The 26,890-nt window shown below is 39.0% G+C and overlaps 1 protein-coding gene across 2 annotated transcripts in view; it reads right to left on the reverse strand.

The window, feature by feature from the left end:
* Positions 1-26,890, reverse strand: part of SPDYA (speedy/RINGO cell cycle regulator family member A) — a 36,582-nt gene that overhangs the window by 5,604 nt on the left and 4,088 nt on the right. For both annotated transcript variants that reach the window (XM_066378616.1, XM_066378617.1), the window contains exons 3-5: positions 25,016-25,101; positions 11,517-11,688; positions 4,030-4,327 (exon numbers count right to left, since the gene is read on the reverse strand). In XM_066378616.1, coding sequence (XP_066234713.1) covers positions 4,030-4,327; positions 11,517-11,688; positions 25,016-25,101 — 556 coding nt within the window. The remainder of the gene's footprint in view (positions 1-4,029; positions 4,328-11,516; positions 11,689-25,015; positions 25,102-26,890) is intronic.

Here is a 26,890-nt window from a genome sequence, read left to right on the forward strand (position 1 = left end):
CTCGGGCAAATTATTTAACCTCTCTAAGCCTCGGGTTCTTTATCTGCAAAGTGAAGATAACAGTATTTACTTGAGGGTTGGCTGTGAATATTAAATAATATGATGTAAAATGCTTAACACATTCTCTGGAATTTACATTTTAAATATCTAGTAAATCTCACCTATTACAAAGATCAAAGAGTGTAGGTAAAAGGAGTTTGGAGAGGGGAGGAATACTACAAGGAAATTCTTATTTTATTTACCCAATGGTAGACCTTATTTACCTTCAAATATGAGTGAAGCAATAAAAATTATGCTTGGAGGTGTTCCAAGGAAGTAGACTACATATTCCGCCAGCCAAATTTGTGTAGTGATTACTATGGCCAGGAAATGAAACAGTGACTGAGACATGACCCCTACCTTCTTCAAGAGTCTTAAAAGTCTAGTTTCCCTTTAAGTCAGGGGTCTCAAACTCAGCATGTGGGCCGCAGAGCAAGATCACAGCCGTTAGGCGGGCTGCACTAGGTCTACAAAAGGCAACTGTTATGCAACACTTTTCTCACTGCAGTTGAAGACAAAAAAAAATCAGTACAACATTGTTCGGCGGGCCGCATGCGGCCCATGGGCCGCGAGTTTGAGACCCCTGCTTTAAGTAAAACTTTAGTGGCCACTGTTAATCTCGTAAGGATGTGGTAAAAGTACATAGGTGAAATTCTAAAATAATGTGGGTCTCAGAGTTAGAAAGACCATAAGAAATTTATCAGTCCTGTTTTCACATGGATGAAAATTTGGAAAAAGACTTTATGAGAAGTAAAACGGGTAAGGTGGAGGGGGGTAAACAGGGACAAATATATGGTGACAAAAAATGATTTGACTGAGTGATGGGGCATATAATACAATCAACTGTTCAAATGTTATAAAAATGTTTACCCAAAAACTATGTACTCTTATTGATCATTGTCATCCCATTAAATTTAATTCCTAAATAATAAAAAAGAAGTAACATGGGTTACTGCTAGTAGATTATTTCTGGTTCTGTTTCAAATTGAGAAATATCAGAGAAATACTATACCTTTATAAGTATAATTTAAATAAAAATTGTGATTTGATTAAAAGTACTTCAAATTTATAATATTATTTTCTAATATAATATACCATTGTTAAACCACTTAAAATCACAACAAAAATGAAGTTTGCATCAACCAATGAATGCATAGATAGTTCCCTCTCCCTCTCTCCCTCTCTCCCTCCCCAAGGTTAATAAGTAAAAAATGATAATAAAGTGAAATATGAAAAAAAATGGTACTTATACCATGTCATGATTTAAAATCAGGTTTTCAGATACTAAATAATGACATGGGGAAATGCTTTATGATAAGTGAAAAAAAAGCAGGCCTATATATAGTATGGTTCTAATTTTTTTAATAAAAAGAAAAAGTGCATAAAGCTATAGTAATGAAAATGGTATGGCATTGGCATAAAAACAGACACATAGATAAATACAACAGAATAGAGAGCCCAGAAATAAACCCATATCTATGGTCAATTAATTTACAACAAAGGAATCAAGGGCCCTGGCCGGTTGGCTCAGCGGTCGAGTGTCGGCCTGGCGTGCGGGGGACCCGGCTTCGATTCCCCGCCTGGGCACATAGAGGCGCCCATTTGCTTCTCCACCCACCCCCCTCCTTCCTCTCTGTCTCTCTCTTCCCCTCCCGCAGCCGGGGCTCCATTGGAGCAAAGATGGCCCGGACGCTGGGGATGGCTCCTTGGCCGCTGCCCCAGGCGCTAGAGTGGCTCTGGTCTTGGCAGAGCAGCGCCCGGGAGGGGCAGAGCATCGCCCCCTGGTGGGCAGAGCATTGCCCCTGGTGGGCGTGCCGGGTGGATCCCGGTCGGGGGCATGCGGGAGTCTGTCTGACTGTCTCTCCCCGTTTCCAGCTTCAGAAAAGTGCAAAAAAAAAAAAAAATTAAAAGAATATATGTAAAATTGGGCAAGGATAATGGTGTTGGAAACACTGCAAAAGAATAAAATGGACCACTATCTTACACCATGCACAAAAATCTAGTAAAAGACATAAATGTAAGATCTGAAACCGTAAAACTCAGAAGAAAACAGGAGGTTAACTCCTTGGTTTAGGTCTTAGTAATGGTTTTGCACCCAAATCAGAAGCAAAAAAAAAGTGGTAGGGGGAGAGGTGGGCACAAAAATAGACAGCAAACTAAAAAGTTTACAGCAAAGGAAACTCCATAGAGTGAAGAGGCAACCTATGGAATGGGAGGAAATACTTAAAATTTTTATAGCTGATAAGGGGTTAGTATTCAAAATATATATATAAAGAATTCATACTACTCAATAGGAAAAAAATATCCAACTTTAAAATGCACAGAGGAAATGAACATTTTTTAAAAGACATGCAGGTGGCCAACAGGTACATGAAAAAGTGTTCAACATCACTAATTAGCAGGGCAATGCAAATCATAACCACAATGAAATTGTTGACACCTTTTAGAATTGTTATTATCAAAAAGACAGGAAATAATAGCAGGCCGACAGCTGTCAGTGGGGAGGTTGGGGAACTGGGTGGTAGAGATTGAGTAGAAAAGAAAAGAGAAAAAACTCACGGACACAGAAAACTGGTGTTTATGGGGGGTTGGGGGTTGGTAGAGGAGGGTATAGGGGGAACATAGGGTGATGGAGACTTGGGGTGGTGAACATAATACAGTGTAGAGATGATGTGTTGTAGAATTGTACACTCAAAACCTGTATAATATTTTAACCAGTGTCACCCCAATAAATTTCAATAAAAAGGGGGAAAAATAACCAGGAAAAAAAAAAGAAGGAATATGTTGGTGAGGATGTGGTAGTAATGTAAATTGGTACAACCACTATGGAAAGCCATATGGAGGTTCCCCAAAAAATTAAAAATAGAACTACCATATGATCCAGCAATATCACTTCTGGGTATTTATCTGAAGGAAACAAAATCTTGAAGAGACATCTGCACCCCTATGCTTATTGCTACATTATTTATAATAGACAAGACGTGGAAACAACCTAAGTGCCTATCAACAGATGAACTAGATAAAGAAAATGTGGCATATGTATACAATGGAATATCATTCACCCATAAAAAAGGAAATCCTGCCATTTTTGACATGGATGGACCCCGAGGGCATGGCACTAAGTGAAATAAGTTAGAGAAAAAATAAACACTGTGATCTCATTTATATGTGGAATCTAAAAAAAAAACCCTAAACAAAACAAATGGAACTTATAGAGTACCTATTGGTGTTTTTGGGGGGTTGGGCAAAAATGGATGAAGGTGGTCAAAAGGTACAAACTTCTAGTTACAAGGTAAGTCCTAGGAATGTAATGTTCAGCATGGTGACTACAGTTATCGATACTGAATTGTATATTTGGAAATTGCTAAAAGAATAGATCTTCAAAGTTCTCATCACAAGAAAAAAAACCTGTAACTATGTGGTAATGAATGTTAACTTATTGTGATAATCATTCTGCAATAAATATATACATATATCAAATCATGTTGTATACCTAAAACTAATACAATGTTATATCAAGTATATCTTAATTTTTAAAAAGTGTAGAAGAAAAAGAAGGGGAAGACAAAGGATTTATGCATTTCCCTTTCATCCTTATAGCATTGTACTATTAAACTTTTAAAATTAAAAAAAATGTGTAGAAGAAAACAAGTTAATCACTGATAAAACTAGATGAGATTACAAATAAATTTATTATTTTAAAACTTCTCTTGAATAAAGCAAACATTTCAAATGCTCGTAAAATACTGAGATTCGTGGTGATTAGGTTTTACTTTAACATAAATTACATTTAAAATATTTTAATTTAGGTAAGCTACTATAAAAACAGTAGTAAGACAAAAAGTAACTGGAAAGGGGAAAATTTTCAATACTAATTTAACTCATTGTTGTCGTATCTGTTATTATGTTTCTCTGACTATAGGTCAATAACTAACTTGGATTTATTAAGAACTTGCATAAGTCTAATTCTGACATGTCACTAAGTCATACCTTGAGAATAGCTATAAACTTGAGGAGGATCAACTCTTATGCTCCTTGAGGATGAGTCGTGTGATTCCTGAGAATTTTTTTCCATCACCTCTGTTGTATTGCTGGATGAAGATGATGACGAAGACAATCCCAGTCTAACATATCTTCCTTTTTTACCACAGAGTGAACAATCTGCAGGTGTGGCACTAGGTCCCCGGGGCAGTTGAACTTCATCTCTGTTGTAGTTTCTAACGGCTCCACTGTGATGCACAGAGCGTTCTCGTTGCCATATATAATGGGTTGGAGCAATGGCCATAACCTATAGTGGAAAGCTTTCTTTTAGAATTTTAATGTTTTTTTTTAATTTAGTAATATTAAGTATAAAAATTATAACTCAAGAACAGCTAATTCTAAAACTAGATTTAAAAATCTAAGTTACTGCCCTGGCCGGTTGGCTCAGCGGTAGAGCGTCGGCCTAGCGTGCGGAGGACCCGGGTTCGATTCCCGGCCAGGGCACACAGGAGAAGCACCCATTTGCTTCTCCACCCCTCCGCCGCGCCTTCCTCTCTGTCTCTCTCTTCCCCTCCCGCAGCCAAGGCTCCATTGGAGCAAAGATGGCCCGGGCGCTGGGGATGGCTCTGTGGCCTCTGCCCCAGGCGCTAGAGTGGCTCTGGTCGCAACATGGCGACGCCCAGGATGGGCAGAGCATCGCCCCCTGGTGGGCAGAGCGTCGCCCCATGGTGGGCGTGCCGGGAGGATCCCGGTCGGGCGCATGCGGGAGTCTGTCTGTCTCTCCCTGTTTCCAGCTTCAGAAAAAGGCAAAAAAAAAAAAAAAAAATCTAAGTTACTGATGTTGGGGGTGGGGGGGAGCATCTTCAGGTAATGGCAGTATTAACCTATAAAGTGATTCATTGCTTGGATCCTTAAGACAATAATTGAAAGTAAATTATTTCACATAGGACTGAAGCATACTTTCAGGTTTTTCAGTTCTGAATATTTTAAGTTTAGGAAAGACAATACAGTTATCCCAAAGAATTATTAACTTTGGAATATACTGGGCTGAAAATAGTATGCTTAATTGAGATTCCAACTATGTATGCTGACTAATATTAAAATGTTTGCAGTTATGGTAAGGGATATGGTAAAAACACAGCTAAGTTACTTAACCTTTCTGTTTCTTAGTTTCCTCATCTGTAACATGAAGAGAGCATGTCCATTTTAGAGGGTTGTCACAAGGATTACATAAATTATTTATAAAGCACTTAGGATTCCTCACTATATGTCAGGCATTGTTGTCTAAGGTTAGATAATACTGCCTTTAGAGTCAGCATAATCTTAGTTTCTTATCCTGGCTCTGCCATTTGCTAGCTGTGTGATACGGTGCAAGTTACTTAACTTTTCCGAGGTTCAGTTTCTTTTTTTTTTTTTTTCTTTTATTATTATTTTTTTGTGTGTGTATTTTTCTGAAGTTGGAAACGGGGAGGCAGTCAGACAGACTCCCGCATGCGCCCGACCAGGATCCACCCGGCATGCCTACCAGGGGGTGATGCTCTGCCCATCTGGGGCATCGCTCTGTTGCAATCAGAGCCATTCTAGCGCCTGAGGCAGAGGCTATAGAGCCATCCTCAGCGCCTGGGCCAACTTTGCTCCACTGGAGCCTTGGCTGCGGGAGGGGAAGAGAGAGAGAGGAAGGAGAGGGCGGAGGGGTGGAGAAGCAGATGGGCGCTTCTCCTGTGTGCCCAGGCCGGGAATCAAACCCGGGACTCCTGCACGCCAGGCCGACGCTCTACCACTGAGCCAACCGGCCAGGGCCTCAATTTCTTTATATCTAAAATGGGGATACTATCTGTCTCATAGGATTGTTCTAAGGGTTAGATATGTGTAAAATCTGTATCACATAATAAACAATTGGCAAATGATAGCTATTTAAGCAGTCAAGCTAGGGAAGTGTACCTACATGCTGATCTCATGATGTCTAAAACTCCTAAGCAGAATGTTAGAATGTTACTTCTAACCAAAAATGTTTAGTTGTACTTATCAGTGACCCAAAGTAAATGAAAATTGTAGAATTTAAGAGTTAGTGCCCTATTAATTGTCTAGACCAGTGGTTTTCAAACTCTTGTGAGGAGCCCTATGATTTCACAGACTATATTCGAGGGTTGCTAGGAGGTACTAAGGGAAATAGAGCAGGTAGAGAAGCTCAATTTTGGGGATTATGTGTAAAATTTTATTTGGAAAAAAAAAGGCTTGGACTATTAAAAATGAAAACCTTAAAACCCCCAGATTAAGACTAGTAAATACCCTTAGAATATGGGATTACTGTAGCCTTCCCCAAGATAATGGTATAAAGAATGTTAGCTAGAGATACAATAAAAACAAAGTAAAGACCCTGCCCTCTTGGAATTTATACTGCTCACAAAAATTAGGGGATATTTTATCACTTCATATTTATTCTGAAATATCCCCTAATTTTTTGTGAGCAGTATATATTCAAGTAGGGAGAAATAGACATTAGCAAGCTTAATAAATAAAACAGTATGTTATATGGTGGCTAAATGCTATGAAGAAAAACAGGAAAAGGAATAATAGTGGGAGGTACTATTTGCTATTTTAATGGCTTTATTGAAATGTAACTCAAATACCATACAGTTCACCCATTTAAAGTGTAATTTAATGGCTTTTAGTATATTCCTAGTTGCACAACCATTACCATAGCCAATTTTAGAACATCACCATTCCATAAAGAAAGTAGTCACACCTCATTCCTCCCTCAGCTCCTGGCAACCACTAATTTTTATTTTATTTTATTATTTTTTAGCGAGAGACAGAGACAGGAAGGGTGAGAGATGAGAAGCATCAACTCGTAGTTGTGGCACTTTAATTGTTAATTGATTGCTTTCTCATATGTGCCTTGACTGGGGTGGGGGGGCTCTAGCTGAGCCAGTGACCCTTTGCTTAAACCAATAAACTTCGGCTCAAGCCAGTGACCTTGGGCTTCAAGTCAGCAACCTTTGGGCTCAAGCCAGCAAGCATGGGATCACATCAATGTTCCTACACTTGAGCCAGTGACCCTGCGCTCACATTGGTGAGCCCATGCTCAAGCTGTATGAGCCCACACTCAAGCCAGAGACCTCCAAGTTTCAAACCTGGGTCTTCAGCATCCCAGGTTGACACTATCCACTGTGCCGCCATCCGGTCAGGCTATCTTTTTCAATTTGTCTATTCCAGACAGTTTACATAAACAGAATAATAAAATGTGTAGTCCTTTATGACTGGCTTCTTTTACTTAGCATAACATTTTGTTTCATCCACGTTGTAGCATGTATCAGTACCACATTCCTTTTCATTGCCAAGTAATATATCAGTGTATAGATATATCATATTTTATTAATTAGCTGTTGGACATTTGGCATGTTTCTACTTTTGACTATTATAAATAATGCTGTGAACATTCATATACAAGTTTTTTGTGGACACAGTTTTCACTTAACTATATAACTAGGAGTGGAATTGCTGGGTCATTGGAACTATATTCTTACCAACATTTGTAATTATCTGTCTTTTTATGATAGCCATCCTAGTTGGGTATAAAGTGGCATCCTCTGATGGTTTTGATTTTGCATTTTTCTGGTGGCTAATGATGTTGAGCTTTTTTGCCCATCTGTATATCTTCTTTGGAGAACTGCCTGTTCAGATCCTTTGCACATTTTAAAATTGTATTTTCTTTTTATTATTGAATTAAGAGCTCTTTATATAGTCTAGATACAAGTCCCTTATCAGACAGATGATGTACAAAAATTTTCTCTCTTTTTGTGGGTTGTCTTCACTTTCTTGATGATGTTGTTTGTTGGATTAATTTTCAACTTTAATGGTGTCCACTTCGTCTATATTTTCTTCATTTTTTTGTCTATACTTTCTTTTGTTGCTTGTGCTTTTGGTATTGTCTCTAAGAAAACTAATCCAAGGTTATGAAGAATTTCCCCTATGTTTTAAGAGTTTTATAGTTTTTAGTTCTTACATTTAAGTCTTTGATCCATTTTGAGCCTTGTCAAATTTCAATTGAACATAAATGTAAGAGTTTATTTCTAGACTCTTCTATTTTTTCCATTGAGTGAGATAGTACTCAATATAGGGTGTTAAGGGAATATTTCTCTGAGGTGATATTTAAGCAGTCCTGAATGAAATGAAGAAGCGAAACATACTAATATCTGGGGGGAAAGCATTCCAGCTAATGGGAGTGGCAAATACAAAGACCCTGAAGTGGGAAGGAGGTTGGTGTGGAGTAGGCAAGGATGGGAAATGAAGTCTAAGAAATGAGGAGAGTTGACAGACTATGTAGAGCCAGGAAAAAAACTTTGCCTTTTACTCTGTGTGAGATGGGAGGCCTTGAGGCTTCTGAGTAGAGGAGTAATGATTTGACTTAAGATTTTACTCTGGCTGCTGTACGAAGAATAGACTATAGGGAAGAAAGGTTATAAGAAAGACTATTTGAAAGGTTACGGCAATAATCAAGGCAATAGATGATAATCCAAGTAGGTTTTAGTGGTGGAGAAGGTGAGAAATGGCAGAAAGCTGGATTTTATTTTAAGATACGGATTCAAGAAAAAGAAAAATCTAGGCTGACAGTTTTTTGGCCTGAACAACTAGAAGGATGAAGTTACCATTTATTAATGTGGAAGATTGTAGGAGGATCAGGTGTAGATGTGTATGTGGGGGAATCAAAATTCAATTTATAGCATGTTAAGTTTGAGAAATCTACTAGATAATGGAATATAAATAGGAAATGTGATATGGGATCTGAAATTAGTGGAGAGATCTGTTAGTTCTCCATGTTGAATCCTGAGACTAACCTTTACTGTAAATCCCATTATAATACTGAGTTTACAGCTGTCTGAAACTTTTTAGTCTTTTACACACAACCACCATTAAGTCACTCTATTATCTGGTTCTTTAATAATCTCGTGTCAGCAACTGTGGAATTCCAGCTCCACTAGTGTAAATTAACATTGTTGCAATTTAAAAGATACTAGTCCTTGCATTTTAGGAATAGGTGGGTAGTCTGCCATGAGGTAATTATTGCCTGTCCTGGCCTCTTGCTTCTGCTGCTCCCTCCATAATCTCAGCTGAGTATTCCATGGGGCTTGAAATGTTTACTTAGAAAAAGTTAGATTGTATGCCCTGGCCGGTTGGCTCAGTGGTAGAGCGTCGGCCTGGTGTGCAGAAGTCCTGGGTTCGATTCCTGGCCAGGGCACACAGGAGAAGCGCCCATCTGCTTCTCCGCCCCTCCCCCCTCCTTCCTCTCTGTCTCTCTCTTCCCCTCCTGCAGCCGAGGCTCCATTGGAGCAAAGATGGCCCGGGCACTGGGGATGGCTCCTTGGCCTCTGCCCCAGGCGCTAGAGTGGCTCTGGTCGCGACAGAGCGATGCCCCGGAGGGGCAGAGCATTGCCCCCTGGTGAGCAGAGCGTCGCCCCCTGGTGGGCGTGCCGGGTGGATCCCAGTCGGGCGCATGCAGTAGTCTGTCTGACTGTCTCTCCCCGTTTCCAGCTTCAGAGAAATACAAAAAATAAAAAATATATAAAATAAAATAAAAAAAAAGGAAAAAGTTAGATTGTCACCTGACTGGTGGTGGTGCAGTGAATAGAGAGAGCATTGACCTGGGACACTGAGGTCTCAGGTTTAAAACCCCAAGGTCACCAGCTTGAGTGCAGTCTTTTTTTTTTTTTTTAATTTTTTTTAAAATTTTTTTTTTTTATTCATTTTTTTAGAGAGGACAGGGAGAGACAGAGAGAGAGAGGAGAGAGACAGAGAAAGAAGGGGGATTGGAGCTGGAAGCATCAACTCCCATATGTGCCTTGACCAGGCAAGCCCAGGGTTCGAACCGGCGACCTCAGCATCTCCAGGTCGACGCTTTATCCACTGCGCCACCACAGGTCAGGCTTGAGTGCAGTCTTGCCAGCTTTGAGTGTGGGATTGCCTGCTTGAGCATGGGAAGCATCAACATGATCCCATGGTCACTGGCTTGAAGCCCAAGGTCGCTGGCTTAAGCAAGGGGTCACTGGCTCAGGTGGAGCCTCACCCCCCCTCCCCGGTCCAGGCACATATGAAAAATAATCAATCAACAATTAAAGTGCTGTAACTACAAGTTAATTCTATTCACCTCTCTCCCACCCTGTTGCGCTCTCTCTCAAAAAAAAAAAAAAAAAAAAGATTGTTCAAATAAGGTCTTGCTTGGATTATCACCTCTAAGGGTTGCAACAGGTGCACAAAAAATAGCAATATAGGACTCTTTTAATGCCCTGCGATTGGATTAAATCATTGAGATCCTTTAATTAACGAAAATCCATTAAATTATGGGAGCCTTATACACCCAATTTTTCATATTTTTCTATAGACTTTAACCTTGTCAAGACTTGGCCCACTATATAGTTTTCTAAGTTATCTCTGAATCCTTGCATTTTCCCCAACATTCAACAACCCTCCTAATTTAATCTACAAATATGTGCATACTTGCTATACTTTATCTCATTAATAAATATAATTAACATGGTTAGTTCTGGACAGAGTTTTGTGACACACTCCTGAAGTTCTCCGCAGGTTTGACACTAATCCATCATCTCTTTTGTTTATAGCATTATCTAGCTTGCCTTTACCAAACTTTTCTAAACAAGTACTGGCTTACAATGAGTGATCACTGCCTTAATTTCACTTTCTACCCTAGAATTTTTCTTTAGTTTAAAACATTAATTTTCTTCTTCATTGAAAACCAGAACATTTTAATAACCAATCTTTGTTTGGCCTGTCGTGGCATAGTGGATAGAGTGTTGATCTGGAATGCTGTGGTGAGGTCACCAGTTCAAAACCCTGGGCTTGATCAATCAAGGCATATACAACAATCAGTGAACAACTAAAGTGATGCTACTTCTCGTCTCCCCTCTCTACCTTCTCTGTAAAGTAAATAAAATATTAAAAAAAATAAAATAACCAGTCTTTTAAATTTTAGTGTCTTTCTGCTTTATCTTAAATAAAATCTAGCATCAAGGAAACTTTATGCATTCTATGTGAAAAAAGGTATGGTTTTTAAACATTTAAATTTATATAAATTTTATATCATGTAATTCACATTTCAATCTTGGGGACTTCAGATTTCATAAACTTTATTTAATGAAAATTATTACTCAACTCCAGTGACATTACCATAAGGGTTTCTGAAACATGCACAGTTCTTTTTCAATATATTGGTGTCTTTTTAGATAAGAGAAACACACTAAAATAAAAATACTACAGAAGCAGGCTGCTCTGAAAAACTGAAATGACAAGTTAAAATTCTTGTGATATAAAATTAAAACATCCACACTGCAATACTCAAGTTGTATCCAGGTAACAACCAAGGTTAACAGTCTAGTCTTATATATAGAAAAAAATAAAATTTTAGAAGCACATGAAAAAAGAAAAGGAAAATGATATGAACACAAGACAGATTATAAATATAAAGTATTTTAAAATCTTACCTCCTCACAGCATCGCCTGCTTACAATAGCCCTATAGTCAATTCTATCCCAGAGTTGGTCCCTTAACTTTAAGAAATTAGGAAACAATTTTCTCCAGTTTTTCCCTAAAGCCCATGGAAAAATTTCATATTTGGATTCTTCTTCATCTTCTTCAACTGTATTGGCCAAATACCTAACAAAGAAGACAACAACTCAAAAAAAAAGAAATAGGTAAAGGACAGAAACGGGCAGATAAATAAAATACAAATCACTATAAACACATAAAAAATGTTCAACCTCACTCATATTAAAGAAATAATAGATCAAAAATAGTGAATTTTACCTTAATGAGTTCTGAATATCTGTGTATTCCTACAAATCTTGAGCTTTGGTTTCGGGATGCAGTTACTTAGAAACAGTCTGACCCTTTCAGGTCTGGCTTTTATGATTTGTTAGGTAGATCTGGCGCAATGTTCAATCTGCGGCTAATTTTTCCCTACTAGTGAGGCCAGACCTTCCTAAATACTGTACTTAATATCTTGTGAATATGAGTTTTTTTCAGTCTGGCTGGTGGGAACACACTATTTCCAGCCCTAGGTAAATGTCAGGCACTGTTCCCCCAATCCTTTCTTCTGTTCTCTCACCACTATCAGGTAGTTTACTTATACACAAAAGGAAATCGGTATCCTGCCAAATGCTTGAAAGGGATCAGGCATACACAGAAGCAGGAAAACACAACCCATAATGAGAGTAATCAATCAAAACTGATACACATGGTAGAACAGTCGAGAACATTAAAACAGTTATAACTATTCCAGAGATTCAAAAAGTTAAGACACACTTCTAGAGATGAAAACTATGTGTACAATGAAAAATACACTTACTAAAATTAGTAACAGATTAAATGCTGCAGAAAATTTGTATATTGAAGACATAAGCTATCCAAAATTAAACTCGCAGAGAAAATTAAGCAAAAGTAATAAAAAGAGCATCAATGAGCCATGAGACAACTCAAGTAGCCTAATAAAGGTGAAACTGGAGACCCTACAAGGTAGCAGGGGAACAGAAATAAACACTTGAAGACACAAATGATTAAAAAAAAATTTAATTTGATGAAAATTATAGATCCACAAAGAAGCTCCGTGAAGCCTAGAGCACCAAGATACACCATAATCAGATTATAAAACCAGTAATAAACAGAAAATCTTAAGCAGCCAGAGTAAAAAAGGTAACACAGGAAAAAGGGAAGGAAGGAAGGAAGGAAGGAAGGAAGGGAGGGAGGGAGGGAGGGAGGGAGCCTGACCAGGCGGTGGTGTAGTGGATAGAGCGTCAGACTGGGATGCAGAGGACCCAGGTTCGAGACCCTAAGGTCGCCAGCTTGAGCCCAAGGTCACTGGCTTGAGCAAGGGGTCACTCGGTCGGCTGTAGCCCCTGGGTCAAGGCATATATGAGAAATCAATCAATGGACAACTAAGGAGCCCCAACGAAGATTTAATGTTTCTCATCTCTCTTCCTTCCTATCTTTCTATCCCAGGGGTCCCCAAACTACGGCCCCGTGGGCTGCATGTGGCCCCCTGAGGCCATTTATCTGGCCCCCGCTGCACTTCCGGAAGGGGCACCTCTTTCATTGGTGGTCAGTGAGAGGAGCATAGTTCCCATTGAAATACTGGTCAGTTTGTTGATTTAAATTTACTTGTTCTTTATTTTAAATATTGTATTTGTTCCCATTTTTTTTTTACTTTAAAATAAGAATATGTGCAGTGTGCATAGGTATTTGTTCATAGTTTTTCTTATAATCCAGCCCTCCAATGGTCTGAGGGACAGCGAACTGGCCCCCTGTGTAAAAAGTTTGGGGACCCCTGCTTTATCCCTATCTGTCCCTCTCTCTGACTCGCTCTGTCTCTGTCACAAAAAAAAACAAACAAACAAACAAGAGAGGCCTTAAAGCGGTCCAAAAAGAAGATAAATGATCCTAAGTGGAACGTTTGAAATAAAAGAAGGAATAGGAAGCAAAGATATAAATACGTGCAAAAATTTAAACGTTCAATGTATAAAAAAATAAAACTTTTTGGACATCAGACAGAACTATAGAGTAACAAAATAAGAGAATATAAATTGGGGAAGGGGATGATTGGAGTTAAAATGCTCAAAGTTGTATGATTAAAAATAACTAGAATAAATATAGACTGCATAATTTCTAAATAAGTAGAGGCAAAAAATGATGTCAAAAATAAAAATTTTACGAGAAGACAAGATGGCGCTGGAGTAGGCGGACGTACCAACATCCACCTCCCAGAACCAAAGTGGATTACAAACTAATTTTAAGAACTATCATCTGGTAAAACCAACTTTGGACTAAACTAAGAGGACTCTTCAACCAAGGAACACTGAAGAAGCCACACCGAGACTGGTAGGAAAAGTGGAAATGCGGAGAGGGCTGCCCAGCTCCCCGGAGTGAACGGCAGCTGGGAGAGACTCGCGTGGCGAGAAGTGAGTTTAGCAGAGAGGGGAGGGTCCTGAATCCCAGGAACAAAGCCCCAGCCTGCAGGCCCAGAGCCCAGAAGAGGCATAAGGACAGTATTTAGCTGGAAACAGGTCAGGATACTGTTTATGAGAAAGAGACTGATTTCTCAGACCCAGGATTCTTCTTAAAGGGACCGCGCAGAACACCTCTCTCACAACCACTCACCTGGGGCTTCAGGGGACGGGGAGAAAGGAGAATACCGGAGTAGCAGGAAGAGAGTGTAATCTAGGAGGCACAGGGAGAAACATTTTGGGAGACAGATACCCTAACCCCTGGGATGAGTCACTCCCCAAATCTGAAGTGAATATTTTCCCAGGAACCAACAATACCAGCAAAGGGAAGCAGGACACCAGCCAAATAAGCTCTCCCGCAGCACTCAGAGCAGAGTCGCTTAGCAGGAGGAAGCTTTCGGGTCTACAGTAGTGAGTGTTAGGGTAGGAGCTGCAGTATCCACACCCCACACAGCTGAGGGCTCACTGGAGGGCGGGCGGCAGCGGGAGGCAGAGGCGCAGTTCTATCGGCAGGGGTGGAAGCCTGCTGGCCACCACTGGGCTCATGTGTGAGCTCAGTCTTGCCCGGCTGGGGAGGAGTAGGCGTGCAAAAGTGGTCAAGCCCAGCCGTGGGCAGCCTGTAATCCAGCCTGCAGGAGAAGGGTGGGAACCCCGGAAGGGGTGGAGACCAGCCCTTGAGCAAGGGCATAGGAGCACAGCCTTGCCCCGCCTGTGGAACCAAGGCTTGTGGCCTGACTTGGTATCCGGCTTCTCCCGTGGGGGGTGGAGCCAAAAGCCCAGAACAGGCAGAGTTCTGCTACTGAGCTGAGCACAGGCACACAGTCCTGCCGGCCCGTAGAGCCAAGGCTAGCAGCCGTTCCATGAGCAGGCTCCTCCTGCATGGGCGGGACGAAAGCCCGGAAACAGGCAGAGACCCACAGCTGAGCAAAGGTGCTCACCACTGCCCTCAAGGCCAAGCATAACGCCACCCACGGAGTGGGGCAAAGGCCAAGGCCACCAAGGCTTGTGCACCTGAGCACGTGATCACAGCCACTCCTGTGAAGGAGAGGTGGAAACCACAGCAACAGCCCCTGTGGGCAGGCAACGGCAACGCTCAAATCCAAAGCAACAGAAGAGGGGGTGGCAGGCCTGCAGACAGACCATACCTAGGGAATAGAGGCCATACCCAGTGGATTCCAGTGGCCAAAACTTTCCTTTACACAGAGAAAATGCGAAGGCAGAGAAATGCAACACAAATGAACCAAGAGAAATCCCCAGAAAAGGACCTAAATGAATCAGATATAACGAAATTACCAGATGCAGAGTTTAAAATAATGATTGTTAGGATGCTCAAAGATATTAGAACAACAATAGACGGTCATTACAAATATCTAAATAAAGAGATAGCAAACATAAAAAAGGACATTGAAGTAATAAAAAAGAATCAGTCAGAAATGACAAATACAATATCTGAAATAAAGAACACAATGAAAGGAATTAAAAGCAGGATGGATGAAGCAAAGAATCGAATCAGTGAGTTAGAGGACACGATAAATAAAGGCATGGAAGCAGAGCAGAAAAAAGAAAAGAGACTCAAAAGGTCTGAGGAAACTCTAAGAGAGCTCTGTGACAACATGAAGAGAAATAACATCTGCATCATAGGGGTTCCTGAAGAAGAGAAAGAACAAGGGATAGAGACTTTGTTCAAGCATATCATAGCTGAAAACTTCCCTCAATTAAGGCAGGAAAACATCTCACATGTTCAGGAAGCACAGAGAACTCCATTAAGGAGAAACCCAAAGAAATCAACACCAAGACACATCATAATTAAAATACCAAAGCTAAGTGATAAAGAGAAAATATTAAAAGCTGCTAGAGAAAAGAAGACTATCACCTACAAAGGAGCCCCCATAAGGATGACTTCTGACTTCTCAACAGAAACACTTGAGGCCAGAAGGGAATGGCAAGAAATATTCAAAGTAATGGAGAAAAAGAATATAGCAAAAGAGGAATACAGTTTTAAAGAATAAAATGACAATAAACAATTACATATCAATAATAACCTTAAATGTAAATGGATTAAATGATCCAATCAAAAGACATAGGGTAGCTGCGTGGATAAGAAAACAGGACCCATACATATGCTGTCTACAAGAGACACACCTAAGATCAAAAGATGCACATAGACTAAAGATAAAAGGATGGAAAAAAATATTTCACGCAAATGGAAATGAAAAAAAGCTGGGGTAGCAATACTCATATCAGACAAATTGGACTTTAAAACAAAAACTATAGTTAGAGATAAAGAAGTCACTACATAATGATAAAGGGAGCAATCCAACAGGAAGATATAACCGTTATAAATATCTACACACCTAATATAGAAGCACCTAAATATATAAAGCAGACTTTGATGGACTTAAAGGGTTAGATCAACAGCAATACTATAATAGTAGTGGATTTCAATACCCCATTAACATCATTAGATAGATCCTCAAGAAAGAAAATTCACAAAGAAACAGCAGACTTAAAGGACATATTAGATCAACTCGATTTAATAGATATCTTCAGAACCTTTCACCCTAAAACAGCAGAATATACATTCTTTTCAAGTGCTCATGGTACATTCTCTAGGATATACCACATGTTAGGGCACAAAAGTGGTCTCAACAAATTTAAGAAGATTGAAATCATATTGAGCCCTTTCTCTAATCACAATGGCATTAAACTAGAAATCAATCAGAACAGAAAAACTGAAAAATACTCAAACACTTGGAAACTAAATAGCATGTTATTAAATAACGAATGGGTAAACAATGAGATCAAAGAAGAAATTTAAAAATTCCTAGAAACAAATGATAATGAGCATACATCAACTCAAAATTTATGGGACACAGCAAAAGCAGTCCTGAGAGGGAAGTTCATAGCATTACAGGCATACCTCAAGAAGCTAGAAAAAGCTCAAACAAACAACTTGACTCTACATCTAAAAGAACTAGAAAAAGAACAGCAAGTAAAGCCCAGAGCTAGTAGAAGGAAGGAAATAATAAAGATCAGAGCAGAAATAAATGACATAGAGGCTAAAGAAACAATACAGAGGATCAGTGGAACCAGGAGCTGGTTCTTTGAAAAGGTAAACAAGATCGATGAACCTTTAACCAGACTCACCAAGAAAAAAAGAGAGAGGACTTAAATAAATAAAATTAGAAATGAGAGTGGAGAAATAACAACTGACACAACAGAAATACAAAATATTGTAAGAAAATACTATGAAGAACTGTACGCCAAAAAAAACTAGACAATCTAGATGAAATGGACAAATTCCTTGAAACATATAATCTTCCAAAAATTAATCTGGAAGAATCAGAAAACCTAAACAGACCAATTACAACAAATGAGATTGAAACAGTTATCAAAAAACTCCCAAAAAAGAAAAGTCCTGGGCCAGATGGCTTCACAAGTGAATTCTACCAAATATTCGAAGAAGAACTAACCCCTATCCTTCTCAAGCTATTTCAAAAAATTCAAGAGGAAGGAAGACTTCCAAGCTCCTTTTATGAGGCGAGCATAATTCTGATTCCAAAACCAGGCAAAGGCAACACAAAGAAAGAAAATTATAGGCCAATATTCCTGATGAATTTAGATGCAAAAATCCTCAACAAAATTTTAGCAAACTGGATCCAGCAATATATGAAAAAAATCATACACCATGATCAAGTGGGATTTATTCTGGGGAGGCAAGGCTGGTACAATATTCGCAAATCAATCAATGTGATTCATCATATAAACAAAAGGAAGGAGAAAAACCACATGATCATTTCAATAGATGCAGAAAAAGCATTTGATAAAATCCAGCACCCATTCATGATCAAAACTCTCAGCAAAGTGGGAATACAGGGAACATACCTCAACATGATAAAGGCCATCTATGACAAACTCAGAGCCAATATCATACTCAATGGGCAAAAATTAAAAGCAATCCCCTTAAGATCAGGAACAAGGCAGGGGTGCCCCCTTTCACCACTCTTATTCAACATAGTTCTGGAAGTCCTAGCCACAGCAATCAGACAAGAAAAAGAAATAAAAGGCATCCAAATTGGAAAAGAAGAAGTAAAACTATCATTATTTGCAGATGATATGATATTGTATATAGAAAACCCTAAAGTCGCAGTCAAAAAACTACTAGACCTGATAAATGAATTCAGCAAGGTGGCAGGATATAAAATCAATACTCAGAAATCAGAGACATTTTTATACACTAACAATGAACTGTCAGAAAGAGAAATTAAGGAAGCAATCCCCTTTACCACTGCAACCAAAAAAATAAGGTACCTAGGAATAAATTTAACCAGGGAGATAAAGACTTGTACTTGGAAAATTATAAAACATTGATAAAAGAAATCAAGAAAGATACAAACAAGTGGAGGCATATACCATGACCATGGTTAGGAAGAATAAACATCATTAAAATGTCTATATTACTCAAAGCAATTTATAAATTCAATGCAATACCGATTAAAATACCAATGACTTACTTCAAAGACAATGACATATTCCAATGACAAATACCAATGACATATTCCAAAAATTTATATGGAACCAAAAAAGAAAACCACAAATAGCCTCAGCAATCTTGAAAAGGAAGAATAAAGTGGGAGGTATCACACTTCCAGATATCAGTTATATTATAAGGCCATTGTACTCAAAACAGCCTGGTACTGGCATAAGAACAGGCATATAGATCAATGGAACAGAACTGAGAACCCAGAAATAAACCCACACTTTTATGAACAACTGATATTTGACAAAGGAGGTAAGAGCATACATTGGAGTAAAGACAGCTTCTTCAACAAATGGTGTTGGAAAATTGGACAGCTACCTGCAAAAAAATGAAACTAGACCACCAACTTACACCATTCACAAAAATAAACTCAAAATGGATAAAAGACTTAAATGTAGCCGTAAAACCATAAGCATCTTAGAAGAAAACATAGGCAGTAAGCTCTCTGACATCTCTTGCAGCAATATATTTGCCAATCTGTCTTCACAGGCAAGTGAAATAAAAGACAGGATAAACAAATGGGACTTTATCAAACTAAGAAGCTTCTGCACAGCTAAAGACAATAGAACAGAATAAAAAGACAAACTACACAATGGGAGAATATATTTGACAATGCGTCTGATAAGGGGTTAATAACCAAAATTTATAAAGAACTTGTAAAACTTAATACCAGGAAGACAAACAATCCAATCCAAAAATGGGCAAAAGAAATGAATAGACACTTCTCCAAAGAGGACATACAGATGGCCAATAGGCGTATGAAAAATGCTCAACATCACTAATCATTAGAGAAATGCAAATTAAAACCACAATGAGATATTACCTCACACCAGTCAGAATGGCGCTCATCAATAAAACAACACAGAGTAAGTGCTGGCAAGGATGTGGAGAAAAGGGAACCCTCTTGCACTACTGGTGGGAATGCAGATTGGTGCAGCCACTGTGGAAAACAGTATGGAGATTCCTCAAGAAATTAAAAATCGAACTGCCTTTTGACCCAGCTATACCACTGTTAGGAATACACTCCAAGAACACCATAGCACCGTTTGAAAAGAAGAAATGCACCCCCATGTTTATGACAGCATTTGTTCACAACAGCAAAGATCTGGAAACAGCCCAAGTGTCCGTCAGAGGACGAATGGATTAAAAAGCTGTGGTATATATATACTATGGAATACTACTCAGCCATAAGAAATGATGACATCGGATCATTTACAATAACATGGATGGACCTTGATAATATTATACTGAGTGAAATAAGTAAATAAGAAAAAACTAAGAACTATATGATTCCATACATAGGTGGGACATAAAAATGAGACTCAGAGACATGGACAACAGTGTTGGGGTTACAGGGTGGGGGGGGGGAGGAGTGGGAGGGGTTGGGGAAGGGGAGGGGCACAAAGAAAACCACTTAGAAGGTGACAGAAGACAATTTTATCAATGTCACCCCATTAAAATTAATTAAAAAAAAAAAGAATTTGTCTCACGGCTAATTCAGGCAGTTAGAAGAATGGTATAAGGATGCTAATTCTGCTTCTCAGGCTGCATCCTGCAAAAGGGGCCCCAAGAAAATTGGTGATTTGGCTCCTCTGATTTTGCCAATTGGATTTAAAAAAATAGGTCAGGAACGCCCTGAAATGGAACTAACAATACATGAGCATAAATTTAAAGGACTTTTAGATACTGGAGCTGATGTATCTGTTATTACTAAGCTACATTGGCCTCCTTCCTGGACCACTCATGCAGCAGCCACAGAATTACAAGGTATAGGGCAGATAAATCCCCTCAACAGAGTTCTAGTTTTCTGCATTGGGAAGATTAAGAAGGTCATTCTGGATTTTTTAAGCCTTATGTGCTCTCTGGATGGCCAGTTAATTTGTGGGGTAGAGATGTTTTGAAAAATATGGGAGCATTGCTTGTCGGTCGTAATGGTTTAGTCAGTACTCAGATGCTTGATCAGGGATTTTTGCCCACCAAGGGACTAGGGAAAGAACAGTAAGGAATTCTCACTCCCATAGAAGTGGCACCCAATACCAGAAGGTATGGATTAGCATACCAAAATTTAGCATAGGGACCTTGGCAGCTCCTGCTACCTCAATAATACATTGTGCAGACCCAATTATTTGGAAATCAGATAATCCTGTATGGGTAGACCAATGGCCTTTTTCTCAGGAGAAACTTACGGCAGGTGCTCAATTGGTACAAGAGCAGCTACAGCTTGGGCACATTGAACCATCTAATAGCCCATGGAATACACTTCCATATTTTGATCTTGTTGCCTCCTGGATTATCAAGGGGCATAGGTGACCCTTACAGCTTATAGGTTTTGAGCCTCAAAATTACTGTTGTTCCTTTTTTCAAAGGATCAATAACAATGGCTCTGGGAAACTTCCACTAAATGGCAAATTGCTCTTGCAAATCAATGAACAACTTTATATTGAAACTGTCAACTTAAAATCAGCTCAAAGTCTAGAATTATATGCCATTATCATGGCTTTTCAGCATTTGCCATATTCCCCCTTTAATCTATATACAGACAGCAAATATTTACTTATGGTGTTTCCACTATAAAGACTGCTGTCTCAAGAACAAATGCTGATGAACTATTTCAGCAGTTCCTCTTTCTTCAAAGACTTGTATGTCAACATAGAGGTCCATGTTTTATAGGACATACTTGAGCTCACTCCATGCTCCCTGGAGCTTTAGCACAAGGGAATGCCCTTGTTGATCAAGCTACCCAAAAGAAAATTATTTGGAGCAACCATGACAGATCGAGCAATTCAGTTTCATACTATTCATCACCAGAACGCTGCAGCCCTGTGTAAACTTTTCAACTTTCTTGGGAACCAGCACGGCAGATTGGGAAATCCTGTCCAAGGGGTCCTATACTACAATCTGTCCCTTCATTTGGAGTTAACCCTCAAGGACCCCTACCAGGACAACTTTGGCAAATGGATGTTACTCATATACCTTCATTTGGCAAACAGTCCTATGTCCACGTTACAGTGGATACATATTCCGGATTTATAGTAACCTCTGTCAGAACAGGAGAGGCTGCTAAGCATGTGATAGCTCATTGTCTGTATGCATTGTTCTATTATTGGATTTCCTAAACTGGTTAAACTGACAATGCTCCTGCATATGGAGCAAAAGCATTTACTGTATTTTGTCAAACCTTTTGAATTATGTGTATTTCTTACAATCTTTAAAGTCAAGGTATTATTAAAGTGTACCCAGAAAATATTTTAAGGTCAATTTAAAAAAATTTAAAAGGGGGGAGTCATATCCTGGAACTCCTACGGGTCTACCATATCATGCTTTTTACTTAAAAATTTTTAAATTTCTTTTGAATACTGATGAACAGGAGATGCCAAATCTTTTTCTCCTGCAAACTTCTACCCTCTTTTATTTGATCCAGCTAACAACACTGTTTTGTCTTTTTCCAAATAGCTTCAGATATATGGAAAAGATTTATATAGGCGGATGGGGATCCTCAAACCCCTCAGTGAGATCTTCTGAGCATGGCTTTTAAGATACCAAGAGGCAGAAAAAGCCCAATAGAGATCAGGTGAACTACCAGCTTTTAGGATACGCCCTTAAAGGCTCCAACACCCCAAAGGAGTCTCATAGGATGCCATCTGGGTCCTGCTTCAATAGTGGAAAGGAAGGTCATTGAGCTAAAGCCTGCTAGACTTACATGCCTCTGCTGTGAGGAAACAGGGACACTGGAAGGTAGGCTTCCCCCTCGCTCCTCTAAGGGAGGGTTCAGTCTCTTCCAGCCCTGCTCCAGCCACCTATGACCTAACCTTGCCAAGAATGCTGGGGTTTGCCACTGAAGGCTGAAGGTGCCCAGGGCCATCGGCCCCATCTACGACACTGTGGACGAGCCTAGGGTATTTCTTCCAAGAAGCAGGTAAACTGATCTCATTTGCACAAGGGCCACTTAACTATGTCTTGCCTGAATAGTCCGGTTTTTTATTCTTCCCTCAAAGATCTCTGTTGTGGGTGTTGATAGTCCTATTTTCTGCTGCTTTGTTTAATATATAGTGTTTCCTTTATTCCTCCTACCTCAATGTCCCACTCATATTTCAGGCTAGGACCTACTCCTAATTTAGAGCTCTCTTTTCCCCTTTTTCCAACTTCTATTATGAATCTACCTTTGCCACCCAGCTTAGTGTATCTCAAGGTTCTCTTTACCATGCCACAGTCGCAGAGCTCCAGGGAAAAGCACCCTGGTCTCATCTCTCCAGGCAGAGGAGAACAGAAGCTCCATATCCACACATGCTGCAGATGGCTTTTCCAGTCTACCTGAATCATTACCAGCTAGAAGCAGCGGTCATTGGGACTTGGATGTGAGCTGCAAAGTATAGAATTGTGACAACAATTCTAGTGCCATGCGGATTTTTCCTGGATGTGGACTTTTCCTGGACTACTACTCCTTGTGACAGCTCCTAACAGACTGAACTGGGGTTGGGTTGCATTTTTCAGGGATTTGGCATGGTGATGGTGCCAACTTGGACTTGGTGAACATGTTAAGGACACTACTCTTTTATGGATTCTTGCTGTATTGGCCAAGAGTTTGCTTAAAGGCTTTAATCACTGTAAAAAAAAAAATAGAAGACTGGATAAAGAAGATGTGGCACATATACACTAGGGTATGATACTCAGCCGTAAGAAATGATGACATCGGATCATTTACAACAAAATGGTGGGATCTTGATAACATTATACGGAGTGAAATAAGTAAATCAGAAAAAAAGAAGAACTGCAGGATTCCATACATTGGTGGGACATAAAAACGAGACTAAGAGACATAGACAAGAGTGTGGTGGTTACGGGGGGCGGGGGGGGGGAGAGGGGTAGGGGGAGGGGCACAAAGAAAACTAGATAGAAGGTGACGGAGGACAATCTGACTTTGGGTGATGGGTATGCAACATAATTGAATGACAAGATAACCTGGACATGTTTTCTTTAAATATATGTACCCTGATTTATTGATGTCACCCCATTAAAATTAATAAAAATTTATTAAAAAAAATAAAAATAAAAAATTTAAAAATCTCAATAAGAAAAGATTAAAATGGAAGGAAAAGAAGAAATGAAAAAAAGAGGGAGACATATAGAAAGTACATAACAAGATGGTAGAAAAAAATCCAAATATATAATCAACAATATTATACTGCAGTGAAAATGAACTATAGCTTCACAAACCATGTGTTCTTTTGTATGTATTTCAAATTAAAAATTTTTGAAGGTACAGTTCTATACAGTTCTATTCATGTAATATACACATTGGTTCATGTATAGAAAATTATTTCCAGATAGATACATATGAAACAGTTAATTGTCCTTGAGGAGGGAGGCCAAGGCCTTGAGATAGGAGGAAGACTTACTTTTAATTATATATTCTCATGTACTTTTTAAAACCATATGCACATTCATATTTAGTTACATTAATAAAAAATGAATACCAACATTATTTCTTTCCTTAAAATAACTTTACATGTTTTAATATTACCTTATTATAAAGCACCTCATTGCTAAACCCATTCATTATATGAGTCAAGTCCTCTCCTCTATAAAGGCAGCCATGGCTTGATTGACTTGAGCACGCTGGCCCCAGGCACTGAGGATGGCTGTGGAGCCTCTGCCTTAGGCACTATCGGTTGTGAGCATGGGCCCCAGATGGGCAAAGCATTGGCTTCAGATGGCGGTTGCTGGGTGGATCCTGGTTGGGGTGCATGTGGGAGTCTGTCTATCTCCCCTTCTCTCAAATTAGAGAGAGAGAGAGAGAGTGTGTGTGTGTGTCTTAATTTACAGTGATTCTAGCAGAATTTTGACCTAGGGATTGGAAAGCCATGTTATTAAAAACATTTACCAGATCACAAAGCTAGTATAAATGGTCTAAAGTCAGTGGAAGAATTGAAAAACAATATGCCTTGGTCAAAGTATTGTGTGTTAAGTAAAACAATGAGTAGATATTATAGGTATCAAATATGATTAACTCCTATATTATGGGCAGAAATCCATACTGAGCATGTCCACATGTGGAACTTTTTCCACAAGCTGTTCAATGTAAAGGGGCAACAAGGATAATGATTTTTATGATATATTAACCGAAAATTTCAAAGAAAACATTCTGGCTTAAAAAGAAACAACTAAGTCCAAAAGAGGAGAATTTGGGACAATTTATATGGAAGATTCTGAAAATGTAAAAGGTACAATCAAATTCAAGTAGAACACTAAATAATAAATCTTAGGCATAAAGCAAGATAAGATCAGTGAAAACATAAAATATCCTAGTGAAATAAAAACTGTATAGCTTTTATAAAGAAAGTCTCTTCAAAGATACCAGGTTTTAAACAGCCTCTGTTTTAAATAAAAGTACCATATATATTATAAATAACTACCACAAAAAACACTTAGGAGAAAGCATACTTACAGAGCAATAAAGAAATTCATCCTGGTATGCTCATTTATAGTAAATTTAGCCCTCTTGAAATAAACGAAGGTCATAGCCAAAAGATACTATAGGCAAAAAAGTTAAAAGTTAATATTAATGTTTTGCTTAATGCTTTAAAATAGTTACCTTTAAGATGAATAATGAGCTAAAACAATAAAGCATTATATTTATTATAGAATTATCTATTTGAGTCCTTATTTTTTGGTTTCCTATAATCCATGGGAACAGTGAGAAATAATTCTTGACCATTTATCATGATTAAGATTATATGAACTCCTGCATTTTATTTCCAATACATCTTTTTGAGAGATAGAAGGACAGACAGGGACAGACAGACAGGAAGGGAGAGAGATGAGAAGCATCAACTTGTTGCCATACTTTAGTTGTTCATTAATTGCTTTTTCATGTGTCTTGATGGGGTGGGAGGGAGGAGCTCCAGCTGAGCCAGTGACCTTCTGCTCAAGCCCACAACCTTGGGCTTCAAACCAGCAACCTTTGGGTTCAAGCCATCAACCCTGTGCTCCAGCCAGCAAACTTGAGGTTTTGAACCTGGGTTCTCAGCATCCCAGGTTGATGCTCTATCCTGCGCCAATGCCTGGTCAGGCTTGCCAATATTTTTGAACTAAAAACCAAATTTTTTCTATCTTAAATTTCAAAACTATAGAGAAGTTGAAATAATCATAAGATGAAGAAACATATATCCTTCACCTAGATTCACTAATTGTTACTAGGTTGCCACAGTGGCTTGATGTATGTATATATACAAATGGTTTCTCCTGAATGCTTTTAGTTACAGACATCCATATTCATTTTTTAACATAGTTTTTAAAAATAACTCCTTATTAAAAATTAGAATACGGGCATGACCAAGCGGTGGCGCAGTGAATAGAATGTCGGACTGGGATGTGGAGGACCCAGGTTTGAAACCCCGAGGTCATCTGCTTGAGTGTGGGCTCATCCAGCTTGAGTTCGGGCTTACCAGCTTGAGCGTGAGGTTTCTAGCTTGAGCTCAAAGTCGCTGGCTTGAGCAAGGGGACACTTGCTCTGCTGTAGCCCCCTAGTCAAGGCACATATGAGAAAGCAATCAATGAACTGATGTGCCACAATGAAGAATTGATGCTTCTCATCTCTCTCCATCCCTGCTTGTCTGTCCCTCTCTCTGACTGTCTCTGTCACACACACACACAAAAGTTAGAATATGGCTTTATCTCCATTAAAAAAAGTTTTAAATTATTAAAAAGATACATGTCTAGCCTGGTATGCGGACACCATGCCAAGTTCTGGCTATTTAACTTAAAAACAAGTTGCTATAATATCGATGTATTAGATTCCCTCTCATAAAATGCCTATTCATCGTACCTTCACAGATTGGCCATAAAGGAGATTCCAAGTCTTAATGTAATTTTTAGTAGAAAACTCTGGAAATCATGTTGAAATATAGTGCTCCCAACTACTTTAATTATTGTAATGCACTTAAAATCATAAAGTTTAAAACTATACCACATAATGCCTGACCTGTGGTAGAGCAGTGGATGGAGTGTCACCCTGGAATGCTGAGGTCACTGGTTCAAGGCCCTGGGATGTGAGAGTTAACTACTACAAGTTGATATTTCCTGCTCTTCCCCTACTCTCTAAAACTCAATAAAAAATATTTTTTAAAAACTATGCCACATGAACTAGATATTTGATATTAAGGCAGTACTATTTATTATTTAAAGTGTTAGTGACATTGTGATTATGTTTAAAAAGATATCTTTTAGAGATACATCTTGAAATATTTATGGGTAAAATATTAGAATGTCTAGAACTTTATTTTGGGGAGAGGAATTAGAAGAAACAATAATGGCCTACAGC

The sequence above is a fragment of the Saccopteryx leptura genome, chromosome 3, assembly GCF_036850995.1.
Source record: "Saccopteryx leptura isolate mSacLep1 chromosome 3, mSacLep1_pri_phased_curated, whole genome shotgun sequence".
Taxonomy (NCBI): Eukaryota; Metazoa; Chordata; class Mammalia; order Chiroptera; family Emballonuridae; genus Saccopteryx; species Saccopteryx leptura.